This window comes from Cibotium barometz, chromosome 16 (assembly GCF_041138505.1).
Source record: "Cibotium barometz isolate CiBa-2024 chromosome 16, ASM4113850v1, whole genome shotgun sequence".
Classification (NCBI taxonomy): Eukaryota; Viridiplantae; Streptophyta; class Polypodiopsida; order Cyatheales; family Cibotiaceae; genus Cibotium; species Cibotium barometz.
This window is the reverse complement of record NC_141061.1, coordinates 27,520,877-27,545,681: the sequence shown is the minus strand read 5'-3', so window position 1 is coordinate 27,545,681 and position 24,805 is coordinate 27,520,877. Positions and strand designations below refer to the sequence as shown.

Here is a 24,805-nt window from a genome sequence, read left to right as displayed (position 1 = left end):
TTTGTATATGGTTCTGCTCTCAATAGGCTGTCCAGTATTTCCCTGCACATCGGGAATCACATTCACATTAGGCTTCTCTGCCTTGTCCCTTGCATTCTTGGGATTCTTTGGACACTTAGGATACAAGTGGTCCTTACTGCCACATCCAAAACATTTCCCATCTCGTACATAATCAAGCCGTTGTTGTTTGGACAGCCCATGATCAAAGAATTTACTCCCCAGCTTCTTAAACCATCCCTCCTTTTTGTCTGAGGAGCCTTTTTGTTCACTTTAATGAGGCTGTCCCTCCTTGCCTTTATATGGATCTGAAAATGGCATGTTTTTGGGCAAAACATGCAACCGTTCCGCCACAGTAGCCGAATGAACGAGCTTTTTAAGTGTTTGATTCGGGTACACCTCAAGGGTGTCTTGTATTACAAAGTCCAAGCCAGCTTCAAACTTTCTTTTCTTCTCTTCTTCGTCAAGAGACATGATGGGAATTTCCTTCAGCAGCACCTTCTAAAATTTTCCCACATACATCTGCACAGACTCTCCCTCTTCTTGCTTAAGCCAATCCCATTCCTTCTTCACATTCTTAGCAAAGTTTGGTAGCAAAAATTATGCATAAAACTACCTCTTAAAATCAGTCCAAAAAAGAGCTGCAGTGCCATCCAACAATTTGGCCATCCACCAGTCACTAGCCGTAAGTTTGGTGGCAAAAATTGTGCATAAAATTGCCTCTTAAAATCAGTCCAAGAAAGAGTTGCAGTGCCCTCCAACAATTTGGCCATCCACCAATCATTGGCCGTTTCTTTCAAGTGCATACCCACATGTCTCAACTTAGACTTCTTTGTGAAATCTCCATCACAAAAGGCTATCTCAAATTGCCCGACAAAAGAAAGAGCCGTTGTAGTATCCATCTTTCCATGGAAATTTTCAAACTTAATGTCTTGATTTGAATTCTTGGGTCTTCTTCCTGTTGCGTGACCTGTCAGGGGAATCAAATCTGTCTCTCTTACCCCGGGAATGTGAAGAGCCTTCATGCTTGGAGTATTCCCGTTTCCAAGAATGAGAGGAGGCATCATCAGACTCCTTAGAGTTTGCATGAGTGGCATGATGAGACACATCCTTTTTTACCTCGCCTTTTTCTTGCAAGTAAGACTTGGCCAATTCCTTAGAATTCGGATAACCCAATTGGGCAGCTATGGCCTCGAAGACCTCGCCATCTGTATTGCTCTCTCTCTTAGATTGCAAAACCCTCTGTACATCAGGATCATCCTGTGTGGCCCTCAGTGTTGCAGTCTCATCATGATATCGCCTAACATGGCATCTCAGAGTTTCCAACTCAGACAATACATCGATAAGTGGTGTGGCAAGTGGTGTGTTTTGTACATCCTTGAGCACCTCATCTTGCATCTGTCTGTCAGGTGTATTCATCACATGCTCATCATCCCTCACATGTTTAGCCATGTTTGCTCACCACAAATTTCTACCAACACTAATATCTTTTGTGCCTGGAATGCTCTATTTGCTACCCTCAACAAGGGGATTTACGACAGACTAGAGAACCAAAGCTCTGATACCATTGTCACAAATACGAAAGCGTGTACACAAAAAATCTCATCCCATACATAACATAATGGGATGACACATAAGCATCTGACATTACATAAGCATGCTTTGAAACCACTGAAACAACGATATGAAAGCTTGCACAAGACACAGCACTAGGGGCTGAAGTTGGGCCCGCCCCCCTGGCGTGGTATCTTTATTACCAACAGAGTAGTCCAGTACAAGAGAAAGGGTGCAAGAGAGTAAACACTCTACAGAATGGCACCAGATACATCCAGAATATGATGAAAACAAGTAAAACAGTTGCCTAAGATCTCAATCTCAGCCTTCCAAGAGTTCCCCGGGCATAGCCATACTCTAGGACATGATCACACCCTCTAGCAGCACTAAGTAGTGCTGTCTCGAATAACCAGCCATGAAAACCCTAGCTCTGGCCGCTAAGAACCTTGCTGAATTGGACTGAACAGCCCTGTTTTCAGCTCACAAACGTTCTGTACAGGTCACCCCAAGAGATGAGATGGATGCCCTGTTATTTGCCTTGCACCCAGAGTCTTTGGAGCATCAAGACACAGCCTGAATACTCCACTTGATGTGAACACTTTATAAACTGACCGCCCAAACTTAAGTATGTTTATACCGCCCAAACTTAAGTATATGTGAACACTTTATAATTTGTCCGCCCAAATTTAAGTGTATGTGAGCACTTGCACTCATAAACCTTAATATAATAAAATATAAGCTGTAAATTGAGTTTGGGGTCACTTACCACCTGCAAAACACATACGACCACCGCCTCAGTCCCAAACAGGTGTGCACACACACGTCCACAGGGTTTCCAGGCATGTCCCCGGAGCCCATGGACAATCACAGGCAGAAATACCAAGCATTGTCCAGGCAGCTAAGACAAGTCATTCATGCATGTCAGAACACACACAAATGCTTTATATGTACAATATATATTCTGGATCCATCTTCCAACTTATTCATCTTGTACCGAACCTGTCTCGGGTACCACCCATATAGGTACAAAGAATGCTCACCAGGGTGTCCACCGTTCCATGAGACTTCATCAGCATGCCAGGAACTCTCACCAGGGTATCCACCCTTCCATGAAGCCCTTCCACATGTACTGAGTCATGCCAAGAACTCACACTAGGATATCAATCCTTCCATGGAGCCCTTCCACATGTAACAAATCATGCCAGGAGCTGGTCCGATTACTGAATGTTGAATTAGACCCAAATCTTGTTTAAGTGCTGCAATATCATTAGTTAGATGCACAAATTGAAAATGCACAAGAGAAGGGATGGTATTCACCTATTTTTCTAAACATCAATCGAAAGGTGTTGGACGGAAGGAGAAGGTTTTCAAGCAGCCAGTTTTAACTCAAGAATAGGTAGAAGAACAAGTAACCTTTTGTCATGCATCTATAGCATTAATGCACAGTAGGAATGTGACGGATATATGAGTGTAGATCCAGATCAGCATTGTACATATCCATCTTTTGCAATATATACAGTAGATTAGGTTTATCTTGCCTCTTCTGTGTGTATTTGCAGATAAGTGATTAGGTCATGTGACTGCTGAAGGAACATGGAAGCTACTGCTAAGCTAGATTAGAAAGCAGGAAGAACTGAGCAAGGCTAAGCTAAGGCGGAAAGAACACAAAGACAAGCATGATGAAGAAGCTAACTACTCAGACATAGACTCAAGTTCAGTTAGGCCACAAGATTGAGACTTGTGTTCATAAAAAGACTTGAGAGCTTGCTGGATGATCTATTCATGATAGAGACCTCACTTATATAGAAGTGAAGTACAAGTGTTACAATGACACCCAACTATATGGGATAATAGAAAGAGTGCCACATGGCAACTCACACACAAAGACTAGTTCCTAGTACACACTAGGACACCTTGACTTCATGTTCCAACACCCCCCCATGAAGGAAAGGTGAGTGATATCATGAGTTTATAAAAGATGCAGTTCCTTGATATACCCAACAAATCCCCCCTCAAGGAAATGCCTCATACTGCAAGGATAAATCATAGGCTCATGGTCTCTCATGCCAGGGTCTCTGGTCAAGGATAAATCCACGGCTCTAGTCTCTCATGCAAGTTGGACATTCTTGGGTAGGTACAGAATATGGGATATACCAGGACAAACACACAAAATATAATAGATACCTCTGAGAGGTTCAAACAGATAAGACAAGATACCCTTGCATACTCATAGCGGTTGCAACAGGTTTACAAAAATCCTTTTTGGAAACATGATCCAGACAGGGAACCCTAGAAACAGAAATCTTTATCATCTACCATATATGCTTTTTCATCACTTGTGTCCTCCACCATATTTGCTGAATTTTTCTTTGAGAAACAGTTACTTTCAGAGTGGCCATTCTTGCCACAAATCCCACATGGCTTGATGCGAAAACAATCTTTCTCATCATGATTGTTTTTGCCACAATGTCTACAAGCTTTAAAAGAAATCCTTTTGAACTTGGTTGCCAAAGCTTGTTCTCCCTCCACTTGGTGATCCTTTCGCTTCTCCCGCTTCCTTTCTTCTTCCTGCAATGCACTTATGATCCCTTCAAATGAAGGATCGGGACCATATTTCAGTGTCGTGACCAAGTTGTCATAATCTTCAGGCATGCTTTTGAGAAGCACTGCCATAGCATCATCTTCTGTCACCGGAGAGTGAACGGAAGCCAATTGATTCATTAGGCTTCGCATTTTGTTGATATGAGCATCCAAAGGTGCTCCAGGTTTTAGATCTAACTCAAAGAATTCAATCTTGAGTGACAACTTTGAATGCTTGCTACTTGCACCAAATAAGTGGTCAAGCACATTCCAAGCGTCAGCAGGGTTTTCAAGATCAGAGATGTGATGCAGATAATTGTCTCCAAGACCCAATGCAATGATTGCGAATGCTTGCTCGAGACGTTGAGGTTCCTTTTCCTTCTCCTTCTCGTTTGATGAAGAAGTTCCCTTGACCAGATTCCACAGATTGTGCTTCATCAAGTGGAACTTGATCTTCATTTGCCAGGTGTGGAATCCTTGGCCATTGAACTTCTCAATGGCAGCGTGAGGATTCATCATGATGAATCAATCTGAGAGATATCTCAACTCGAAATGAAGATTAGCAATACGCAGCTCCCATACACGCAGACAGTGAACTGAAAATGGCGGGCTGATTCATGGGAAGATGCTGAGGCAGATGGCTGGAAATGTGGCACAGATTTTGGGGCAGAAATAGAGGGCAGATCTCAGGCAATGTGGCACATATGTGGGGCAGACTTCTAGTGGAGAATGGCGCAGATCTGGAGAAGAAAATGGCGCAGATCTGGGGCAGCTTATGGCTGGTAGAATGCAGGCAATGGCGGGCAGATTTGAGGCAAAGATGACGAGGCTAATGACGAGGCAAGGAGAAGAGAATCAGGGCAGCATCAAGGCTAGAAGGAGGAAGACGAGGCAACGTGACGACGAGGGTAGCGTGGCTCTGATACCACATGAAGGAACATGGAAGCTACTGCTAAGCTAGATTAGAAAGCAGGAAGAACTGAGCAAGGCTAAGCTAAGGCGGAAAGAACACAAAGACAAGCATGATGAAGAAGCTAACTACTCAGACATAGACTCAAGTTCAGTTAGGCCACAAGATTGAGACTTGTGTTCATAAAAAGACTTGAGAGCTTGCTGGATGATCTATTCATGATAGAGACCTCACTTATATAGAAGTGAAGTACAAGTGTTACAATGACACCCAACTATATGGGATAATAGAAAGAGTGCCACATGGCAACTCACACACAAAGACTAGTTCCTAGTACACACTAGGACACCTTGACTTCATGTTCCAACAACTGCAGCAAACCGATCAGTGTTAATTAGCATCAATCAAAGCATCGCCGCAAGCATGTTATACCTTGACCCCAACACAAGAACGTGGAAATCACCATCAAGATATGATGTACCAAGCTATGGCAAGGATGCGATTTTCAACTGCACACTAGAAGATTCAGCTTCACTGGCCTTCCCTACAGTGATTTCTTTCTAAAATCCTCCAAAATACGCACAAATTATTGTATTTACACCTATCTGATAGCTGAAACACCTTTTTGGAGTTCTTGTAGGAATCCATTTGCCATCCCATTCTCGAGTGACTGTTTGCAATCCACAAGCTAGTTCATAATGGCCCCTGCAACCAAGCACAAAGCACGAGCAGTTGTGAAGTGATGCAAAGTCCTATGAGAGGCCTCCAAGAAAGTTGCAGTGTCATCTGCACTCACTCTTTATAAAATCATCCTAGAGGGCAAATGCTTCCTAGAAATGGCGTAATCTGCTGCCCAAAAGTAGCGCATGGCTTTTGCAAATTGCTAAAAAAAGGAAGAGATCAACCCTGATGTACTGATGTGGACGTATGAATGCTTTCCCATCTTGCTATTTGATTGAGAACAGTACGTTGGGCATTTGGTATGGGGAGGTTTGGATATTTGCAATGCCACATTTCACAAGCTACGAGGATTACAACTGGTCAAATCAAAGTTTGCTTAGAGTGTTTATCAAGTAAGCCTTGCAAGAACGATTTAATTAATTTTCATTTCCATTGAAGTTTGGACGGCCAAGAGAGCTGATGTTATGGGGTGATGGGGGTCAGGTTGCGATGCGACTTGGCGTTGTGGGTGTGTCGTTTTGGACTTGTGACACGTGGTATCAGAGTAGAAGATCGAGGGAAGGCCTAGAAGCCGCCTCGCGAGTCAGGGTGAGCGAGGATGGATGGAGAACAATAAGAAATGTGAGGAATGGCGGATTGGGCCATAGTGGCGACGAGAGGGGCCGATGACACAAAGTTGCCAACAGTAGAAAAACACATTTTTAGGCAACAAGATGAAGAAATTTGCCCCATCATCACCTACATCTTTTTTTTTTTTTTTTTTTTTTTTTTCCGAGAAAAGATCCTTTCATTAGTTATGTAGAAAAAACGCCCGTAGGGCTACAAAAGAGATCTCTCCTGCTCCTAACAGAGAGAAGAGCAGTGAATACATCATGGCAGCCCGGGAGACTCTCCCTAGGTGCTGCAAAATACAAGCACAGTCTAAAGGACTGAGCGGCTAAATCATACAATGGGGGGGGGAAGAGCCAAACAGGTGGCCTGTAGTGCCAACGGGGGGATCCCGTGTGTAGGGTGTAGAACGGGCCGCAGCGCCAAGTGGTATGAAAGGCCTGGCGCCGTAAAATCGCCTCATCCGAGTCTCCCCGGATGCGGTCGTACTGTCCTCGCAGGGTGTGGATCAACTCCTGCCAAATCCCCCGAACAGTCTCTGCTGGTGGCTCTAATCTCCCCTCAAAGGCCGTGAAGCACCGGGCCCTCCAGGTGAACCAGATGGTGAGGCTGCTGAGGAGCTCCCATCGTAAATCCCTCTCCTGTGTCCAGCTGTCGGACGAGAAATCCGGTGCCGGAACCAGGCGAGGCTGGCCCCTAATAAATCTGATGGCCTGACTGCCCTGCTCCATCTCATAGCCCATAGCAGGCCCTGACAAAGTCGACCAAGCAGCGGCACCCCACGTAAACATACCCTCTGGAGAGAGGGGGGCTAGAATACGCAGCATCCGCAGCCAGATCTGCTGTGCCTGAGGGCAGTCCCAAAGGCAATGTCTCTGTGTCTCCATAGGGTGGCCGCATCGGACGCAGGCCGCCGGAAGACCGCTATAAACAAGCCAAGTGCCAACTGCTGAGCCCCTGTGGGCGACCAGCCACTGAAAAGCCGAGATCCTGCGGGCCTGTCGACTAGCCCAGAGTCGAGCCCAGAAATCCTCCAGGAACTCCTGTGATAGTCCCTGCAATCGCCAATGCCCAGCTGCCGCTGGAGAAACCGTCCTCCTCGCCGTCAAAATATGCCGTCCCAGCCGAACAGTATACTGGAAAAAAGTGATCCCTGTGGCCTCAAGGGATGCATAAGGATCATGCCACTCGTACTCTCCGGGGTCCCACTGTAGCCGGGCCAAGGGGCGTGCTGCATATGCCCATATACGCCAATCCGGGAGCACGTCAGCAGGGTCGGGGTCAATATGCCACTTCCGAGAAGCGGCAGCTACTACCCGAATCCTCTGAAAGGTGCACTCTGCAACCAAGGGCGACTCCACCTCCACTCTCTGGAGTCGGCCCTCATCCTGAATCTCATAATAGAGGCATCTGCCATCCTCAGTGCTAGCTCTGACAGCAATCAGGATCTCCAACTGTGTGAAGGCACCCATCCACCGTGGGGCCACTGGCTCGAGAGGTGTGAACCACTCCTCTGAAAGTGCCTCCTGAATATCATCCCGCATAATCAACCCCCCTCTGAAGTGACTCAGCCTCTCCACCTGGGTCTCCTCTGGTAGACTGCAGAAAGCCTGCCAGTCTCCAAAACTACGAGCTGGGCCTGCCGCTAAAGGTCCCCAGGCTAGACGAGGCCGAGAACCCAGCATATGACCCTGCTCTGTACGAACCGCTGGGCTCCAGATGAGCGGCTGCCTGGCCCGCTCCTCAACACAAGACGGAGGCCGCTGAGAGAGCCCCGGTCTCAGCAACTCCCAAGCTCTCAGGATACTCAAAGCAAATCTGTCCTCCCATCCTCTACTGAGGCCTGTCCTCCTCATCTCTATGAATATCCAGCGAATCTCTGGTGCCCAAGTACCCCCTGCAGGAGGCGCCCGGGCCTGCAATCGCTGCAAGAGGAGCTCTTTCCAAGGCTCAGCGCCTGGAAGCAACCCCCGAACAATAAGCTTCCCCAATAAGGCTCTACTCTGATCAACTGGATCTATAATGCCCAAACCGCCCTGAGCCAGCGGGAGTGTAATAACTGCCCATGCAACCTTTGCCCGAGCTGGCTGACCGTCCCGCCCAGACCACAGAAAGTTCCTGATCAGCCTCTGTACCTGGCTGATGCAAGAGCTCGAAAAAATCCAGCAAGACGTAATGTACCACATGGTCGCTAACAGCACCTGATTTGCCACCACCACCCTCCCAGCCAAGGATAGTCGAGCTGTACTCCAATACAATAGCTTCTTCCGAATGCTCAGAAGAAGCGGGGCAATCTGCTGCTCAGGTGACAAATCGAGGCCAATCTGGCATCCCAAATACCGCACTGCTGTGCCGGGAGGAATCCATCTAAAACCGGGGTCCGGACTCCATGCCGGAGTGGGAGCACTACTGATCCAAAAGGCCACTGTCTTGCGCCAATTGATCAATGCTCCCGAAGCTGCACTAAAAACCTGAAGCGACTGCTCTGCCCGAATAAGATTGGCCTCTTGGCCATGCAAAAATAAGCCCGTGTCGTCTGCAAACTCAGCATCAAGCAAATCCTCCCCCCGGACTGGGAGCTGAAGTCCTCTCAAACCAACCTCCTCTGCCGTCAAATACATACTCATAGCCTCCGCAAAGAAGAGAAAAAGGAAAGGGGCGAGAGGACACCCCTGGCGGACTGATCTGGTCAGCTCAAAACTCGGCCCCCGACCTCCTGCAATCAGCACCTGGCTGCGAGCTGTGGAATACAAAGCTGCCACCCCTCTGATCCATCCTGGCTCAAAGCCCAGGCGTAGCATAGTGCCCTCTAAGAATCCCCAATCAACTCTATCGTATGCCTTCTCAAAATCGAGAAGCATCACGACCAAGTCCTCGCCAAGAAACCTAGCTCGGGCCGTCGCCTCCCAGAAAGTAAAGATGTTGTCAAGGATACTGCGCTCCTTGACAAATCCTGTCTGAGTAGCATGAATCAACTCCCCCAGGAAGGGCTGGATCCTCAAACTCAAGGCCTTTGCCAAGACCTTGTATACAGTATTGAGGATCGTAATAGGCCTCCAATGCCGAATGTCATCCGATACTCCCTCCCCCTTGGGGATAAGATAGATCAAGCCCTCTGAAAAGCTCTGCGGCATCACCCCAGTGTCCAAAACATGCTGAAAGCCCCTGCGGAGGCCTGGCCCCAAAAGGTCCCAATAGCGCATAAAAAAGGCCGGCGTCAGTCCGTCCTCCCCTGGGCAACTATGTCGCGGCAGGACCCTCAAGGCCTCGGCAAGCTCAATCTCTGACAGAGGCGCACCTAGAACTGTGCGCATATGGTCTGTGACCCTCCTCTGCACATGGGCCCACACAGTCTGTCTGCATACATCTCGATCCTCAGTGGCTGGCTCCGCTGAAAGCAAGTCACGATAAAAAGCAGTGGCAATGGCTCTGATCTCCCCGAGCTCAGTAGCTATCGATCCATCCGGTCTAGCAAGCTGGCGAACCCCTGCTCGCGCATGACGGGGTCCAGTGATCTCAAAAAACTCCCCAGTCACTCTATCACCAAGCTGCGTCCACTGAGAGGCCTGACGACGATAGTAAAACTCATGTCTCTGCTCCTCTGCCTCTCTAACCTCCTGGCGTGCCTGGCTCAGCTGGGACGCCACCCACTCACATGCAGGCTGTTGCTCCTGAAGGCGCTGTAGCGAAGCAAGGCTGCGTCTCAGCCGTTGCTCCCGCTCGCGAATCTCTCCCAGTCGTGTCAAAGCTGCAGCGTGTAGAAAAGAGCTAAGATCAATGAGTCCCTGGGCACACTGGCCCGCTGCATCCTGGTCAGAGCACTGACTATCATGCCAGATCCTCTCAATGTCCTCAGCGAGACTGGGGTCTGCAAGTACCCTCTCTGGGATCCTCAACTGCAAGCTGGGCTCCTGTGTCCCCTCCTCCAAAGTCAGTATAACTGGCGCATGATCTGAAAATGAGGTGCCAGCAAGAATGCCGACGGAGCCCCCTCGCTCCCCCAACCAATCGCCCACATAAAAGCGATCAATCCGAGATAGATTAGTCCCTCCCTGCCGGCGATCCGACCGAGAGAAACTAAGACTGTCCTGAGACCGGGAGAAAGCCCCATGCTGCCATGCATCAGTGATCCTCAGTGTCATACAAAACCGGTCCCAAGCTGCAAGCTCCGTGCCGTGCACTGTAACATGACTGCCTCCCACCCTATCTGCCGGGTCCTCAAGCATGTTGAAGTCTCCCCCAACACACCAATGTGCGGCCTCTGGCAATGCATCTGTAACCTGAGTCCAGAACTCTGCTCTGGCACTAGCATGATTGGGCGCATAGATGTTGAGCACACCCAATAGCTCATCATGCATCCTCAGAATGACATACTGTGCTCTACCAGGCACAATGATCCCTCGGTCCACAATGGCCTGCCGCCATGCATCTGCAATAACCATGCATACTCCTCCCTGTCCACCCAACGGACCAAACCCTGCAGACCAGAAAGTGTCCCATCTACCAGGCATCACCGAACCATATCTCCGGATCCTGCTCTCACCCAAGTGGTGCTCCTGCATCATCAGAATGTCAATGCTGCCACCAACCAGACATCTCTGTAGCTCCTGCCTCAAGCAGCCTCGATAGCGTATAAAGTGTGCTCCGCCAAGGCCCTGTACATTCCATGAGATGATCCTCATGGATGTCCTACTGAGGTGGATGCTGTCTCAGCCGTACGGCGGGCCTTCGCAAGCGGCTTGGATGGAGAGTAGTCCCCATCCGAACGGCTGCGAGTCTGCCCACCCGGTGTACTGCAAGAATCCCGGATCAGGCGCCAGTGGCTGTGACCCATGGCGACTGCCTCCTGCTCTGACATAGTAACCTCGTGAATGCTCACATATCCTGGGTCGCGCGCCAAATCTGCAACTATGCGCACGACCAAATGTCGAATCCCGGATGTATCCACACCCTCGGGATCCAAGACAAAATGAGCCAACTCCCAGAGTCGGCCTAGCACATCTGTAACCTCCAAATCGCTCATGTGATGTGAAAACTCAACTGCCTGAGTCTTCAACGTGCTGAGAGCGAGCTCTAGAGTCCACTCCCGGTCACAAGGTCCACATAGAGGGAACGAGAAGGCCACTGCTGAGTCTAGTGCCTCCTCCCCGCGGGCCGGAGGTATCACTACATGCACTCGGATGGGTGCTGGCTCATGGGGGCCCTCTGCTCCAAAAAGCCGTGTGAAGGTATAATCAAACGCCGCCGAGCGCTGTCGAATGCCGAGGCGACTCAGCCGACTACGAATAGAAGAAATCCGTGAGGCCCTAATCGGCATAGGTCTCCTCTGTGATGCTCGAGCGAGGTCAGTGCTCAGCGCCCTCCGGACTGCAGGTGAGCGCCAGGGAGCTGCCAGGACCTCCCGGGAAGGCGAGGCGGGCGGAGGGGGAGGAGGGGGAGGCGAGGGAGGAGGAGAGGGAGCCGCTACCGAGACCGGAGCGGGGGCGGGAGGAGGCGATGGTGGAAGCGAGGCGGTGGGAGGGGATGGGTGTGGAGGAGGTGAAGGAGGGGGAGCTGGCATCTCCTGGTCCTCGGTCGCTGCAGGGGTCTCCTCCTGAAGGGGAGCAAATCTGTTCCTCACGGGAACCCAGTGAGGCTGAGACTGTGGCTGCTGCTGCAGCGGTACCTGGGCGTGCTGCGGTGGCTGTCTCCCTCGACGGCGCCCCTGTCCAGGCTGCCACTCCGAGGTCTCTGTGGCCTGAGCAGGTGTCCCTGAGGCAGCCTGCCGAGCCGAATCTGTGGGCGGGCCATCCGTGGCCTGCTGCTGTGGTGAGGGCCGAGGTCTCCTGCGAGGGCAGGCCTTGGCCAAATGACCGACCTGCCTGCAAATGAAGCACTGGTTCGGGAGCCCCGAGAACTCCACTCTCTGATCTATCCACCCCCCCCCTATCCTAGGTAGCTGAATGACCTTAGGAAGGGAGGAGATGTCAGATACTAACACTCTGACCGAAGGTAGCCCTGCTGCTCTGGCCACCACTGAAGCTGCTGAGGGGCCCGTCTCAAGAACCGAGCCCACCAGTGCTCCGAGCCTGGAGAGGAGCGGAAGATACTCCCGGCGGAGACCAGGGAAACAAACTGTAATGTGGAAGAGGCGCTCTCCCTGCTCCGCCGCAGCTGGGTCAAATCCATGCTGCCAAGGCCTGAAGAAAGCCCGAGCACCCCTGATATCCAGAGGACTCATGGCAATGACCTTGGCAACGCTCTGGGCGGCCTCGAACTCGATCTGATAATGTCCCCGGCCCAAGAGCTGTACATCAAGGATCTTGCCCACATCTGCAAGAAGGCGAGCCTGAAGTAGATCCCTGATCTCCCCTCTGCTGGGGCGAGTGCCGACTATACGGCAGATGGTGGAGTGAGCCTGAAGGCGTTCCACCTCTGCGGTGAGGCTCGCTTCCTCTTCCGGCGAAAGAGAAAGCCTGATGGGGAGGACCTCGGTGGCGGGCGAGGGGGCTGCGGAAGAGTCCCTCTGAGACGAGGCGGGAGGAGTCTCCATCAGAGTCTGAAGCTCAAGCGAAGGCGAGGCGAAAGCGGAAAACCTGCAAGAAGCGGGCTGCACACCAAGAGGCGGAAGGATGGAAGACGAAGAGGGAAAAAACACAAAAACCCCCAAGGGGTGAGAAGCAGGGAAGGGGGGGGCGGCGAAAAGAGGAAAGGCCCAGAGGGGGGGGGCGGCGACAACGCGAGGAAGAGGAGGGAGGCGGGGCGCTGCTGATAGGAGGCGGCGAGAGCAGGCGAAAAGGCGGGGGGCGACCAGGCGGCAGCGGGGGGGGGGGGGGGATGGCAACAGGCGACAGCGGGGGGGGGAAGGCGAACAGGCGGCAGCGGGGGGGAACAGGCGGCAGCGGGGGGGTGAGGCGAACAGGCGGCAGCGGGGGGAGGGTGGCGAAATAGCGAAGAGGGGGGGCAGCGGCGAGGAAGGAGGGGGGGCGGCGCAGCAGCGAAGAAGGAGAGGGGGGGCGCAGCGGCGAGCAGAGGGAAGCAAGCGGGGGGCGGAAGGCAAACAGGCGCGAGGAGGGGGGGGGAGCGACGGTGCGCAGAGCAGGGTGAGGCGGGGAGCTTCAGCGAGCGAAAAAAAAATCAAGATATCATCACCTACATCTAACATGGATGTGTTGACGTAGGGTACAGAATGGCATGCTTGAATGGGCTGGGCTATTGATAGAGAAGCTTGAGTAGCATTGCTCCAGATGGGGTCCAAACAATGAAAAGTGGTTAGTTTTGCAAGTAGAATCTGTAAGAATTTGTGCATCTTTGTGTTTTGGGGCTTTACCATTGATCTGGTATTTTATTGGAGAGTTCTCCATTATTCACTCATTCATCCACTTCCCTTGTACATTGTTCAACACTCGGTTGTTGGCCATTGCCATTTTAAAGCGTTACTGCTTTTATAAAAGGTAATCTTGTCCAACTCCCTCAATCTCCTTTGCACTCTCTCATATGTTTACTGTTTATGCTTTTGCTTGTGCTATCTCCTTCATGGTATCATACGCTTAGGTCCAGGCTGCTCCAAGCTCTGCAAATCTGCCCGCCGTCACATCTTTGCCTTGCGTTTTCTGCCCTATCTCCTCCTGGCTGAAGATCAGCCCCAAACAGTGGTTGTGTTTCACACACTGCTGCGTTTTCTGGTCCAGCCAGCCCTTCTTGCTGCCGGCCAGTTTGTTGGCTGCGTTTTCTCCTACAGAGGCAAGCTGGCCTAGTTTTTTGGCTGCGTTTTCATCTACAGAGGCATGGTCTCGGAAGATTTGTCTTTGTTTGACCACTATGAAAAGGTGAAGGTTGAGAAAAGGAAATACTTGTTTCCACTAGGGGATCGTGGAGAGTCAAAGGAAAAAAGGGGTGATTAGTCAAGTCTCTTAAGAAGCTTGACTTGACCCAGATGGCAGCTCAAAGAGTGGTTTATAGGTAACAACTTGTGTGGATATTTGTTTTGGAAAGTGAATCATAGAATCTTATCATCTTCTTGGTTAACTGCATTCATTACCAAAAATTAGTGCAATGGGTATGCCTTGTATATATATGCAGGTTTTTTGTTCATTTGAGAGAAAAGGGTTAGATATCCATATTCCACTAAGTGCAAAGCAGTGGTGGTTATTACCAACAAGACCACTAGTATGTTTTCCTCCACCTATACATGAATGCTCAAAGTGGGAGTTGGAAAACTGTCCATGGTGGAGAGTTTTGGCTGCAAATTCTGCTCCGGCATCAGATTTAGTGAGTTCTCTTGCATGTGGAGTTTCCAGACAAGTGGCTGTACATTTCCTTCTTCCTCCACGAGTCCCTGCCCTTCTGGTAGGAGGTTCCTTTCGGTTTTGGACTGTTTTGCTGCTGTCCAGCCTCCTCCTCTCTTAGGTTTGAGAGGGGGCTGATTGTTCCTGGTGCCTTGCTTTGTTGGAAAGCACTTGAGAGAAGTGTTTGAGAGTTGAGATTTGTTCTTTGTTGCTGTGGATTAGGCTCCTCCTTGCATGAACAAGGATGACAAGTTGAAAGGACCCAATTATGCTCATTGGAAGCTTCAAATGCGGATCTGGTTCATCCACAAGGGTTTGTGGGACATTGTTCAGGGCACTGAAAGGAAGCGTGAGCGTCCTCAAAACTCTAGGCGGTGGACTCAAGATCAGGAAGATGAATTGTCTATGGAATTACAAGACTGGGAGAATCGGGACTCAAAAGGCGCATTCTGTGCTTGTGTAGACCATCACCGAGGAGGTCTCACCGGCAGTGCAAACTCTCACTAGTGCTCACTAGGTATGGTCAAAATCGGAGGATCTCTTTGCACGAGATTCATCGATAAGGGCAATTACCTTGCAGGGGGGGGGGGGGGGGGGGGGGGAGCTCTACGGCTTGTTATTTCTTGAAGGCAATTCAATGTAGTCTTTTTCTCATGAAGGCCAAGGTTATCCATGACCAGTTACTAGCTATGGGTGCTGCTTTGTCCTCTTCTCAGCTGGATGCTCTTATCCTCACCAAGCTTCCTCTGGACTATGATGTGATTTCTCGATCTTTGCGGTGCCAGGTCACATCCACTCAGTTGGATTTTGATGATCTTAGCTCCCTACTTTTGGAGGAGGAGTACGTACTTGTCTCTGAGGGTAAATTGAAGGTGTCAGTCAACAGTTCTAACCAAGCGCCCTAGAAGTGATACCAGAATCTGTATCACTATCCTGTGTCGTGTCTTTGCCTTTCTTTGAGATGAAGCCTTGCCCTTGGTCTTGTCCTTCTTCTTGGACAAACAATCTTTGGACAGATTGTTACGACTCTATGTTTTTTTCCTTTGGACAACAAGTAGGTTGTACAGCATCAGTTTGGATATGAAAAGAAAACCCATCTGTGGCCAGCCCAAGTGTGAAAGGGACAAAAGAGGATTTTTGAGTTTATAAGGTTTTAAAACCTTAGATGGCTTATAAATATGCGCTTTTGCTATTTGCTTTTAGTTTTTCTTTGGAGAAAAGTAGGCGGAATCGCATGTTTGGTTATAAAAGGCGAAGGTCGGCGGAATCGTACCCAGGTCGCCGTGACAGTCAAGCAGCCAGGCGGGCTTCAAGTGGGAGGTTGCACGTGTGGAACACGAGGCGGCTGGGCTACAGATAGCAACTGGCGACCAGGCGGGCAGCAACTGGCAGCCAGGTGGGAGGCTCTTTGCGGCATGGAGCAGTGTCATGTGCGGGTGCTGGCGGATGCATGTATGGAAGCAGCCAGCGCAGACATGCCAAGGTAACTGGAAGCGCACAGCTGACCAGTGGACTCTATTTCTCTTTTGGAAGGAGGCGAGCTGAAGGAGGCGCCGAGGGGCTAAGAGCCAAGGGGTTTCTCTCTCTCTTCACAAGCAAGTGGGGTTTCTCTCTCTCTCTCATCCCACCATGACCACCCATCCCTGCTCGCTATTTCGCCTCTGCCCGCCAGTTCGCCTGTGTAAGCCATTTCGCCTCTGGCGCCCCTTTCCCCACCCACCCTTGCTCAGGCCCCCAAGGCAGCAACATAACTCTCTCTCTCTCTCTCTCTCCTCCCTGCCTGTGGGAAGGACTGCAAAGTGATGTGGAGGAATGGCCCCGAGTCTCCAAGAGAAACTCGAGGCACTCGAGATGGCAATGAAGGCACTAATCAAGGAGAACAAGAAGACAACCGATTCCAACCTCAATGAGGTGGAAAACAAACTACATCGGCACATCATAGCTCTCGAAGCACGGGTCACGAACCTCGAACAAGAGAACACAGCACTCAAGGAGGAGGTGAGTGCATTGAAAGTGGAAATGGTAGCCATCAAGAATGCTGAGAAGGAAGAAGGGGAGATCAATGACAACACTCTCACGGCCATCAAAGAAGAGATCTCCAAGGAGATCACAAAGGACATGGAGGGAAAGCTCGAAGCCAAGCAGTCAGGATGGGTCGAGGTGGTGAAGAAGAACATCCGAAAAGAAGTGAGGGAGGAGACTCAAAGGGAAGAACACCAAATCATTCACACCACCATTGAGGAGGAGAAGATGAGGCATGCCCGCCGCCTCAACATTCGAGTCACAGGTATAGCAGAGACACCCGACTCCACCCCCGAGAAAGATGGACAGCTTCTATGCATGAAGCTCGGCTACAAGGAAGAGCACCCTCTCCCCTTCACCAAAGCATGAAAGACTCAACATGCAAGCGAGCCCTCATCCTACAGTTTGCAGGAGAGACGGAGAGGGTCACCTTCATGAGGAAGAGGGTCATACTACGGGGTTTAGAGGGAGCTCCTATTTTCTTGGATGATGATCTCACGAGGATGCAGCTTGAGCATAGGAGAACTTGCATGCCACGAGTCTTACACGCGAGGAGAGAAGGCAAGAAGGCCTTCTATCGAGATGGTCGGGTCATCATTGATGGCCGGCCCATGGATTAGCGGTTTGGGGCCTATGGGACACAGACCAGGCCACTGACAGAGATACACATGGCAGTATGGAACCATAATGGTTCACTATGGGTGCAGCCTGGACGATTGGAGCATGTTATGGTGGGGAGAGACATCATACTTCTGACAGAGACACATCAGAGCCCAGAGAGAGGGCTACCTCGAGTAGAGGGATTCCAGTGGGAGTCAGCATACAAGAGGACCACACGCCAGGGTACCTCGAGAGGGTCGGGGGGAGTAGCAGTCCTATTCAGACGGGAGCTACAGGGGAGACTGAGAGTGGTAGCACAGGATCCAGAGGCTAGATACATGTGGATCAGCTTACAGCTCTCACAGGACAGGATTATATACATAGCTTTATGTTACTTTTCTCCATCAGGATCCTCCTATGTCATTACAGAGGACATGCCACAGGAGGAGGAGACAGGAGCCTCGCCATACACTTGTCTGTCAGAGGAGATTATGCATTATTCTACACTAGGGGAAGTATTTCTTACGGGCGACTTCAATGCCCACACACAGAGCAGACAGTGTGAGGTGTATGACTATGATGACATGGAGATCCTCCACCCTGTGGATCCAGAGGAGATAGGGGCTAGTCGGGCATCAGAGGACACTGGACCAGACAGAGGACATTATGGGGACCACTTACTAGAGTTGGGAGCCAGGCATCGTCTCGTTATTTATAACGGGATGCTACAGTGGCCGGGATCAGGAGGGCTGACATGCTTCCCACATGGGGGTCATACACGGACTGGAGGCACGGTGGTAGACTACATTATGGGGTCTTTGGAGGCATCACAGCTTGTCACCTCATTCTCCATTCCACCTCGTCCTATTGGGGCAGATCATACATACTTGGCATTTTCACTAGCCGGATCACCAGTATCACCAGCCCCCCACATACCGACGCCACACACTACCATCTACTTCACACATGACATGGCAGACATATACACTGACAGAGTAGAGGATGGGCTTCTACTCATGGATCCCCTGGCACCTATGGATACCATTACAGCCCAGCTGGCATCACTCCTACACACGGCTGCATTACAGAGCTTCCCACATCGTGTACACTCAGGAGAGCTTGCGAGACCTGGGACTATGCCCCAGAACAGGTGGTATGATGACGAGTGCAGAGCCCTATACTCACGGCTCCGCATACAGAGAGCCTTGGGAGCCATCACAGAGCAGGAGTCGAGGAGAGAGATGAGGAGACTTACTCGCCGCAAAAGGCGGGCCTTCGTAGAGATACAGGAGCTAGAGATCTTTCATTTCTTCATGAGTAGAGATAGCCCTGTCTCATGGCGGCACTTCAGAGAGCCCCGGACCCCGACACCTATTGCAGACCCACAGACATGGCACACATATGCAGAGGGCCTATACCATGCCCCACAGCAGCCACCTATACCTCAGCCACAGGAGCCTCGACCTACCACAGCTAGCTTCTTTACCCACTCGATGGTACAGGAAGCTATCCGCCGCCTACAGCAGCATGGACGGGCCGCCGACCATATGGGCCTGCAGGGTGAGCATCTCATATATGCAGTAGATTCTTTAGCTCCTTTTCTTGCATACCTGTTTAACAGGGCACTAGCAGAGGGTTTGCCTGCGGAGTGGACGATGCACACCATTGTGCCGATTCACAAAACAGGGGATATGCTCGATCCGAGCAACTACAGGACGGTTATGGTTGGCCACGTGCTGGCCAAACTCTATGGTGCAGTGCTGGAGCAAGAGCTTAGCTTATATGCTGAGCGAGCAGGTTTACGCTCATCAGGGCAGGCAGGCTTCAGGAGAGCTTTCTCTACCACTGACCATGTATTCACTTTGAGATGTATGATTGATCAGGCCAGAGTGAGGAAGAGAAAGCTCTATTGCTGCTTTGTGGATTTCCGCAAGGCATTTGACACAGTACCACGAGAGAGGCTCTTTTAGCGCCTGCAGTCTCTTGGCATACCAGCAGATATGACATTGGGCATCTATGCATTATATGAGCAGGTTTTTGGGCGAGTCAGATGTCCAGGAGGTATGTCCGAGACTATTGCTAGCACCATTGGTGTGAAGCAGGGATGCCCACTTTCCCCCACGCTATTTGGGTTATACATTGATGAGGTGGCTGACTTCATTACACGGGGAGGCGGAGATGGAGTTGATTTAGCAGGTACCTCAGTACATATTATGCTCTATGCTGATGATATTGTATTAGTGTCTGAGTCTCCAGGTGGTCTACAGCAGCATCTACATGCACTCGATGATTTCTGCACACAGAGGGGTCTTACTGTGAACCTTGGGAAAACCAAGGTTATGGTCTTTCATACATCGAGACAGGGCAGGAGTCAGCTGACATTCACTCTCGCAGGATGCCAGGTGGAGGTGGTGACATCATACGTGTACCTAGGGGTTACCTTCTCTGCAGCAGCCACACGCTTCACCATGGGTTCAGCAGCCAGAGCTAGATTGACACGGGGATATGCAGCATTGGCTATGCTAGAGAGACAGTGCCACCAGGCGCATTTTCAGGAGCCCCGGACGAAGGGGTGGCTATTTGACACATTAGTCACACCGGCATTGATGTATGGAGCAGCGGTATGGGCGCCAGGCCTTGCTACCCATTGGTGGACACAGATAGAGAGACCACAGGCCCTCATGATGGCACGTATGATACGCAGCAAACCGTCAGTACCTCATGACATTATCCGAGCAAAGTTTGCTGCGCCTCCTATGATGGTAGAGGCCATATTTCAGACTATATGCCTGCTAGACAGATTCAGAGAGATGCCACAGGACAGATTGTCATACAGAGCTTTTGAGGCATCTAGACAGCTGGCTGAGGCAGGAGACAGAGGATCATGGTATGCAGAGGTCACACATTGGTTCTCACAGCATGGCCTAGACATGGATCATCTACCACCATTCCAGTATGACAGGGATGCACCACATATCCGTCTCTCTCATAGTGAGAGGAACAGAGTATTGAGACAGGATCTATGGCAGCTCTATACACGAGAGACATGGATATCGCCTACACAGCCTCTTCCACCGAAGATGCTATACTACAGAGATCACTTCATGAGTATCACTGATGATGGATTTATAGAGAGGCCTAGATACATGGAGGGCTTTTTACCACACGGCTCCCGAGTGGCTGTTGGTCAACTCAGAGTTTCATCACACCGATTGGAGATTGAGACTGGCAGAGCAGCACGGATCCCCCGAGAGGAGAGGGTATGCAGATTGTGCAGAGAGGAGGTGGAGAGTGAGGAGCATTATGTATGCAGATGCAGAGCATATACAGCCACCAGAGAGAGATATCCCATTCTATTCAGAGAGCCACGTTCCCTACGCCAGATCTTTGAGGCAGCAGACCAGCGCATACTGGGGAGATACATTCTAGACATATAGCGACACAGAGAGACATTATTATAGGCTCAGATAGCTCCAGAGGGGGGGGGGGCGACAGACACAGATTACTGCATTTTTTCAGAGATCCATCCCCCTCCCAGCCCCTACACGGCAGGGAATTACTCTCCAGAGAGCAGAGACACTTAGAGCCCGCAGGAGACAGAGGACACCTGGCTTTCGGACACCACGACTATACCAGAGAGAGATGACAGAGATCAGAGCTCAGTTTCACAGAGAGGGTGCGGAGCGACTGGCTCGCTTCAGAGCACACCGAGGCATGTTCTTCAGGGAGCTGTGGACACCCCCTTCACTGATGTATACCATTTTATACCCCCAGTATGGTACAGGATGGAGCTAGCTAGGTTGCATATCATGATTGTATACTCCATGCATATAGCTTTGCATTTCTCCTAGTAGTAGAGCTCCATCCCCTGCACACCCAGATTCAGTTTTTTTTTTTTTTTGTTCAGTACTTTTTCATTTTGTTGGGATGACAGAGGATACCCCATACAGGTACTCCGATTTGTCTCATAGGCCGAGTTCGGTCTTTTGGAAGATGCTAATAAAATCTTTCTTTCTTTCTTTCTTTCTTTCTTTCTCTCTCTCTCTCTCTCTCATCATGGATTGCAGACCTTGTTTACGAGACTGGGATACAGAGGATCAAGTTAAGATGCACAGGATGATGTTCTGGGAAGAGATGTGTGTTGCTCTTCATCTAGGACTTATGTGTATTCAGGGATTGCTTGACACGTCCTCTTATCTTTCTCTGGGTTTTGGCAACCATGCTTGGATGGTATATCTGTCATGGAAAAAGGACAATGGTTTTTCGAGAAGAAACAGGACTTTGGTATCGAGGAAACATGCCTATGGTTTATGGATACAGGTCTATGGTTTATCAGATACAGGTCTTTGGTTTCATCTTTGGAATTCATGTGAACAGGTTCTAGTTTTCTCGAGGTTACATGTAAGCTATGACTACAGGGGAGGATGTGTGGTTTGGTACAGGTGTGTCTTCTCTATGGGATCCATGATGGAGAAGACCTTTTCAAGCAAGGAGGTGTCGTACAGGTGTGCCTTCTCTATGGAATGCTGTGCTGCAATAACGAGAGTTCTTATTTGGAAGTCTTGGGTGAAAGCTTCGAGGGATCCTATTGGTAGAGGATTCTATGAGTTGAACTTTGTACTCAAATTTTGTTCAAGTAAAGAAATACCGCAAGGGGCACCACTGCGTTTTGGGGCCAATCGGTGTCCTTGTACTATTTGCAGGAGCACTCTAGCTCCCTCTGTTTGTTTCCTTTTCCAAGTCCCCATGGGTGATGAAGTGTTTTGTGTGCGAGTGTTTGTTTCACCGCCCGTTAGATTTCTGAAGGCCGGTTTCACAGATGGCCTCTTTTTCCACAGGAAAAGCAGCGACTCCTCTGACCTTTCTTTTGAACTGAGGAAAGTATCACAGGGCGCTTCTGGCTCTGGAGAACCCAAATGGTGTACTTCTCTAGTACACATGTATTTTTTCCCATGTGCTTCCAGCCAGAAGAGGCTTGTGGGCGGGAGAGGGGGCTGATTGCAGCTCCACTTACTGGTGCATGGGGACCGTGATTCGGAGTTCCAAGCATTAGACATCTGGCTGGACATGGTTATCTTTGGTATAATAGAGATTATGAAGTGGATCTGTTCCAAGTTCATTGTTCGGGGCCTTTTGGGACGTGATGTGTTTCGTCCAGTGTTGGGGATTATGGGTGCGGTGTGTCGAGCAGCTCATTATCTATTCTTGGAGTTCACTGCACACGTGTAGGAATTCGTGACCAAGCAAAGTTCCTTGCTGTTCATGGTGGCATCTTGTTTTGAGAAAACAGGTTGGCGGGTGCTCTCTCTAAGGTGATTCTAGTATTCGTCGTGCTGGAGGGTCCATGGTTGCATCTTCATCGACTTATCTTCTTCTGACTCTTGCACACTATGAACTGCAGAGGGGGTGTTAGAATTTGTGTATCTCTGTGTTTTGGGGCTTTATCATTTATATGGTATTTTACTGGATTTTCTCCTATTTATTTGTCCAGGGCTAGTCGACCAGTCCTAGAGGCAGTCGGCCAGGTCCCTACTACACTATATAAGGAGTTCCCCATTATTCACTCATTCATCCACTTCCCTTGCACATTGTTCAACACTTAGTTGCTGGCCATTGCCATTGTAAAGCTTTACTGCTGATATAAAAGGTGATCTTGTCCAACTCCCTCAATCTCCTTTGCACTCTCTCATATGTTTACTGTTTATGCTTCCGCCTGTGCTATCTCCTTCAGAATCAACCATCTTCTTTTTTCATTAACAAGCAGATATTTTTATACAACACTAAGTATATTGTCCCTACAAGACCAGAAGCTTATGGAAGACTAGAGAGTTTACCTATACCAAGCCTAAATTCTTTGGATTGGGATTTTCCAGACAAAGGTACTCTATTAGCATTTAAATCCTAGATTGTCTTGGATATTCAAAAGTCTATGAAAGCAGGAAGGATTTCTAAGAGGATTAAGCTATCATGGTTTATATCTCTCCATGTATTTGTGGCGCGTTTTCAAGAAGTAAACATGAAGAGGACAAAAGCAATGTGACTGTCGACACATATTTGAGTCTTACTTGGATAATGCAGTTGGAGCAAAATGGAAAGTGATTGAAATCATTCATAGGATTATGAAGTCTATTTTGGGAAAGTCCAAAGCTGACCAAGAGCCTATTGGGCATGTGGAAGAGTGGATGGTACACAAAGGGAAGGTAATAATGTACAAACCTAACACAGACGTTGGAAAGGGCCATTTTTCAATGGAGGCCCAAAGTAAAACATGGAGCTTGATCAAAGAGGGACATGAACAGGTCTTAATGTGGTTGGTAGCACTTCAAAGAGGAAGAACAATGGGCCCGAGACCATAAGAGGGACACAAACAGGTGTTAATGTGGTTGGTAGCACTTGAAAGAGGAAGAACATTGGGCTTGGGACCGTAAGTGGCGTGAAAGGAAGCATAGGAAGGTGATGCGGGTAAGAAGCGAGGAAGGCAGCTAAAGTGCAAGAATTGTGCTACTTGAGAGATGGCCCAAAGTATGGCTTCTTCTTTCCTATAGAGAAAAAATTTATAAGTTTGAAACGAAGAGCAACACTTGAGTTCATAATAGTGCTTACAGGTGGCACATAAGCTTAATTTTATTTAGCTCTTTTATCATGAGCTTCTATGAGACTGTATGGATTTCAAAACAACATGTGTTTTAAAACTGTTTCAGTTGTAGTTTCAAACAGGACTCAACCCCTCGAAGAAAGAAACAAACATGACATGGTGGTTATAGCTAGATGCTATGGTCTAATGCTTGCACCTGCATCTAGATTTGAGCACCAATGATCAAATACAACGTGAATATTTGACTAGACCTTCAAGAAGTCAAGATTTCACCCTCTCCGGAATGCAACCCTTATTCTCTGTCACTAGTCGCACCAACATGGTAGGCTTGGTCTACCATGTTAATAGGCTGGAAATTTGAACGAAGCATTGACAGCATCAATGCGGTACCCATGGATGGATTAGTCTTTGAGACAAGCATATGACTAGCATATGCTTGGTATATATAGTCTTTGAGACAAGCATATGACAAGTGGCAAGACTCTTGCCTTCCTATTGTTGAGCTTGAGGTCCTCTCATATGATTTCTATCCTTTAATGCATTTATGGTTATTTCCATAAGCTTTTGGCTATCTTAGTCCCTTTTCTACATCTTGAAGAGTTTTGGTTTAGCTTCTCAAGCATGATGTGGAGTCCATGGTTCAAAAGCAAGTCTGGGCTTAATTATATTTGTGGCATATTTGTTAACAAAAAAAGCTTGTCATTTTATTTGTCTTGCTTTCCTCTTCTACTACAGAAAAATTTCTTTAAACTGGCCACCCTGATTAAATTATTTTATTTTTAATGCTCTTTTGTTTTATCAGGTGTCATACATGATAGCAGAGTACCAGGCTGGCCGAACGCCAAACCCTGATGTCTTATGCAACTCCAGGATAAAATTTGGTGTGGCAGCATTTTGGAGAAGATAGAGTAGTTCTTTTAAAAAAAGTAGTTCTTAACACAGATTTGAGAGGAAACGATGTGGTTACAGCAATCTGAATCACATTCACTA

The 24,805-nt window shown here is 49.2% G+C and overlaps 1 protein-coding gene across 2 annotated transcripts in view; it reads left to right on the top strand.

The window, feature by feature from the left end:
• Nucleotides 1–24,805, top strand: part of LOC147630512 (tRNA (5-methylaminomethyl-2-thiouridylate)-methyltransferase) — a 72,684-nt gene that overhangs the window by 31,813 nt on the left and 16,066 nt on the right. For both annotated transcript variants that reach the window (XM_086810399.1, XM_086810400.1), the window contains exon 4: nt 24,618–24,696. In XM_086810399.1, the coding sequence (XP_086666525.1) occupies nt 24,618–24,696 (79 nt within the window). The remainder of the gene's footprint in view (nt 1–24,617; nt 24,697–24,805) is intronic.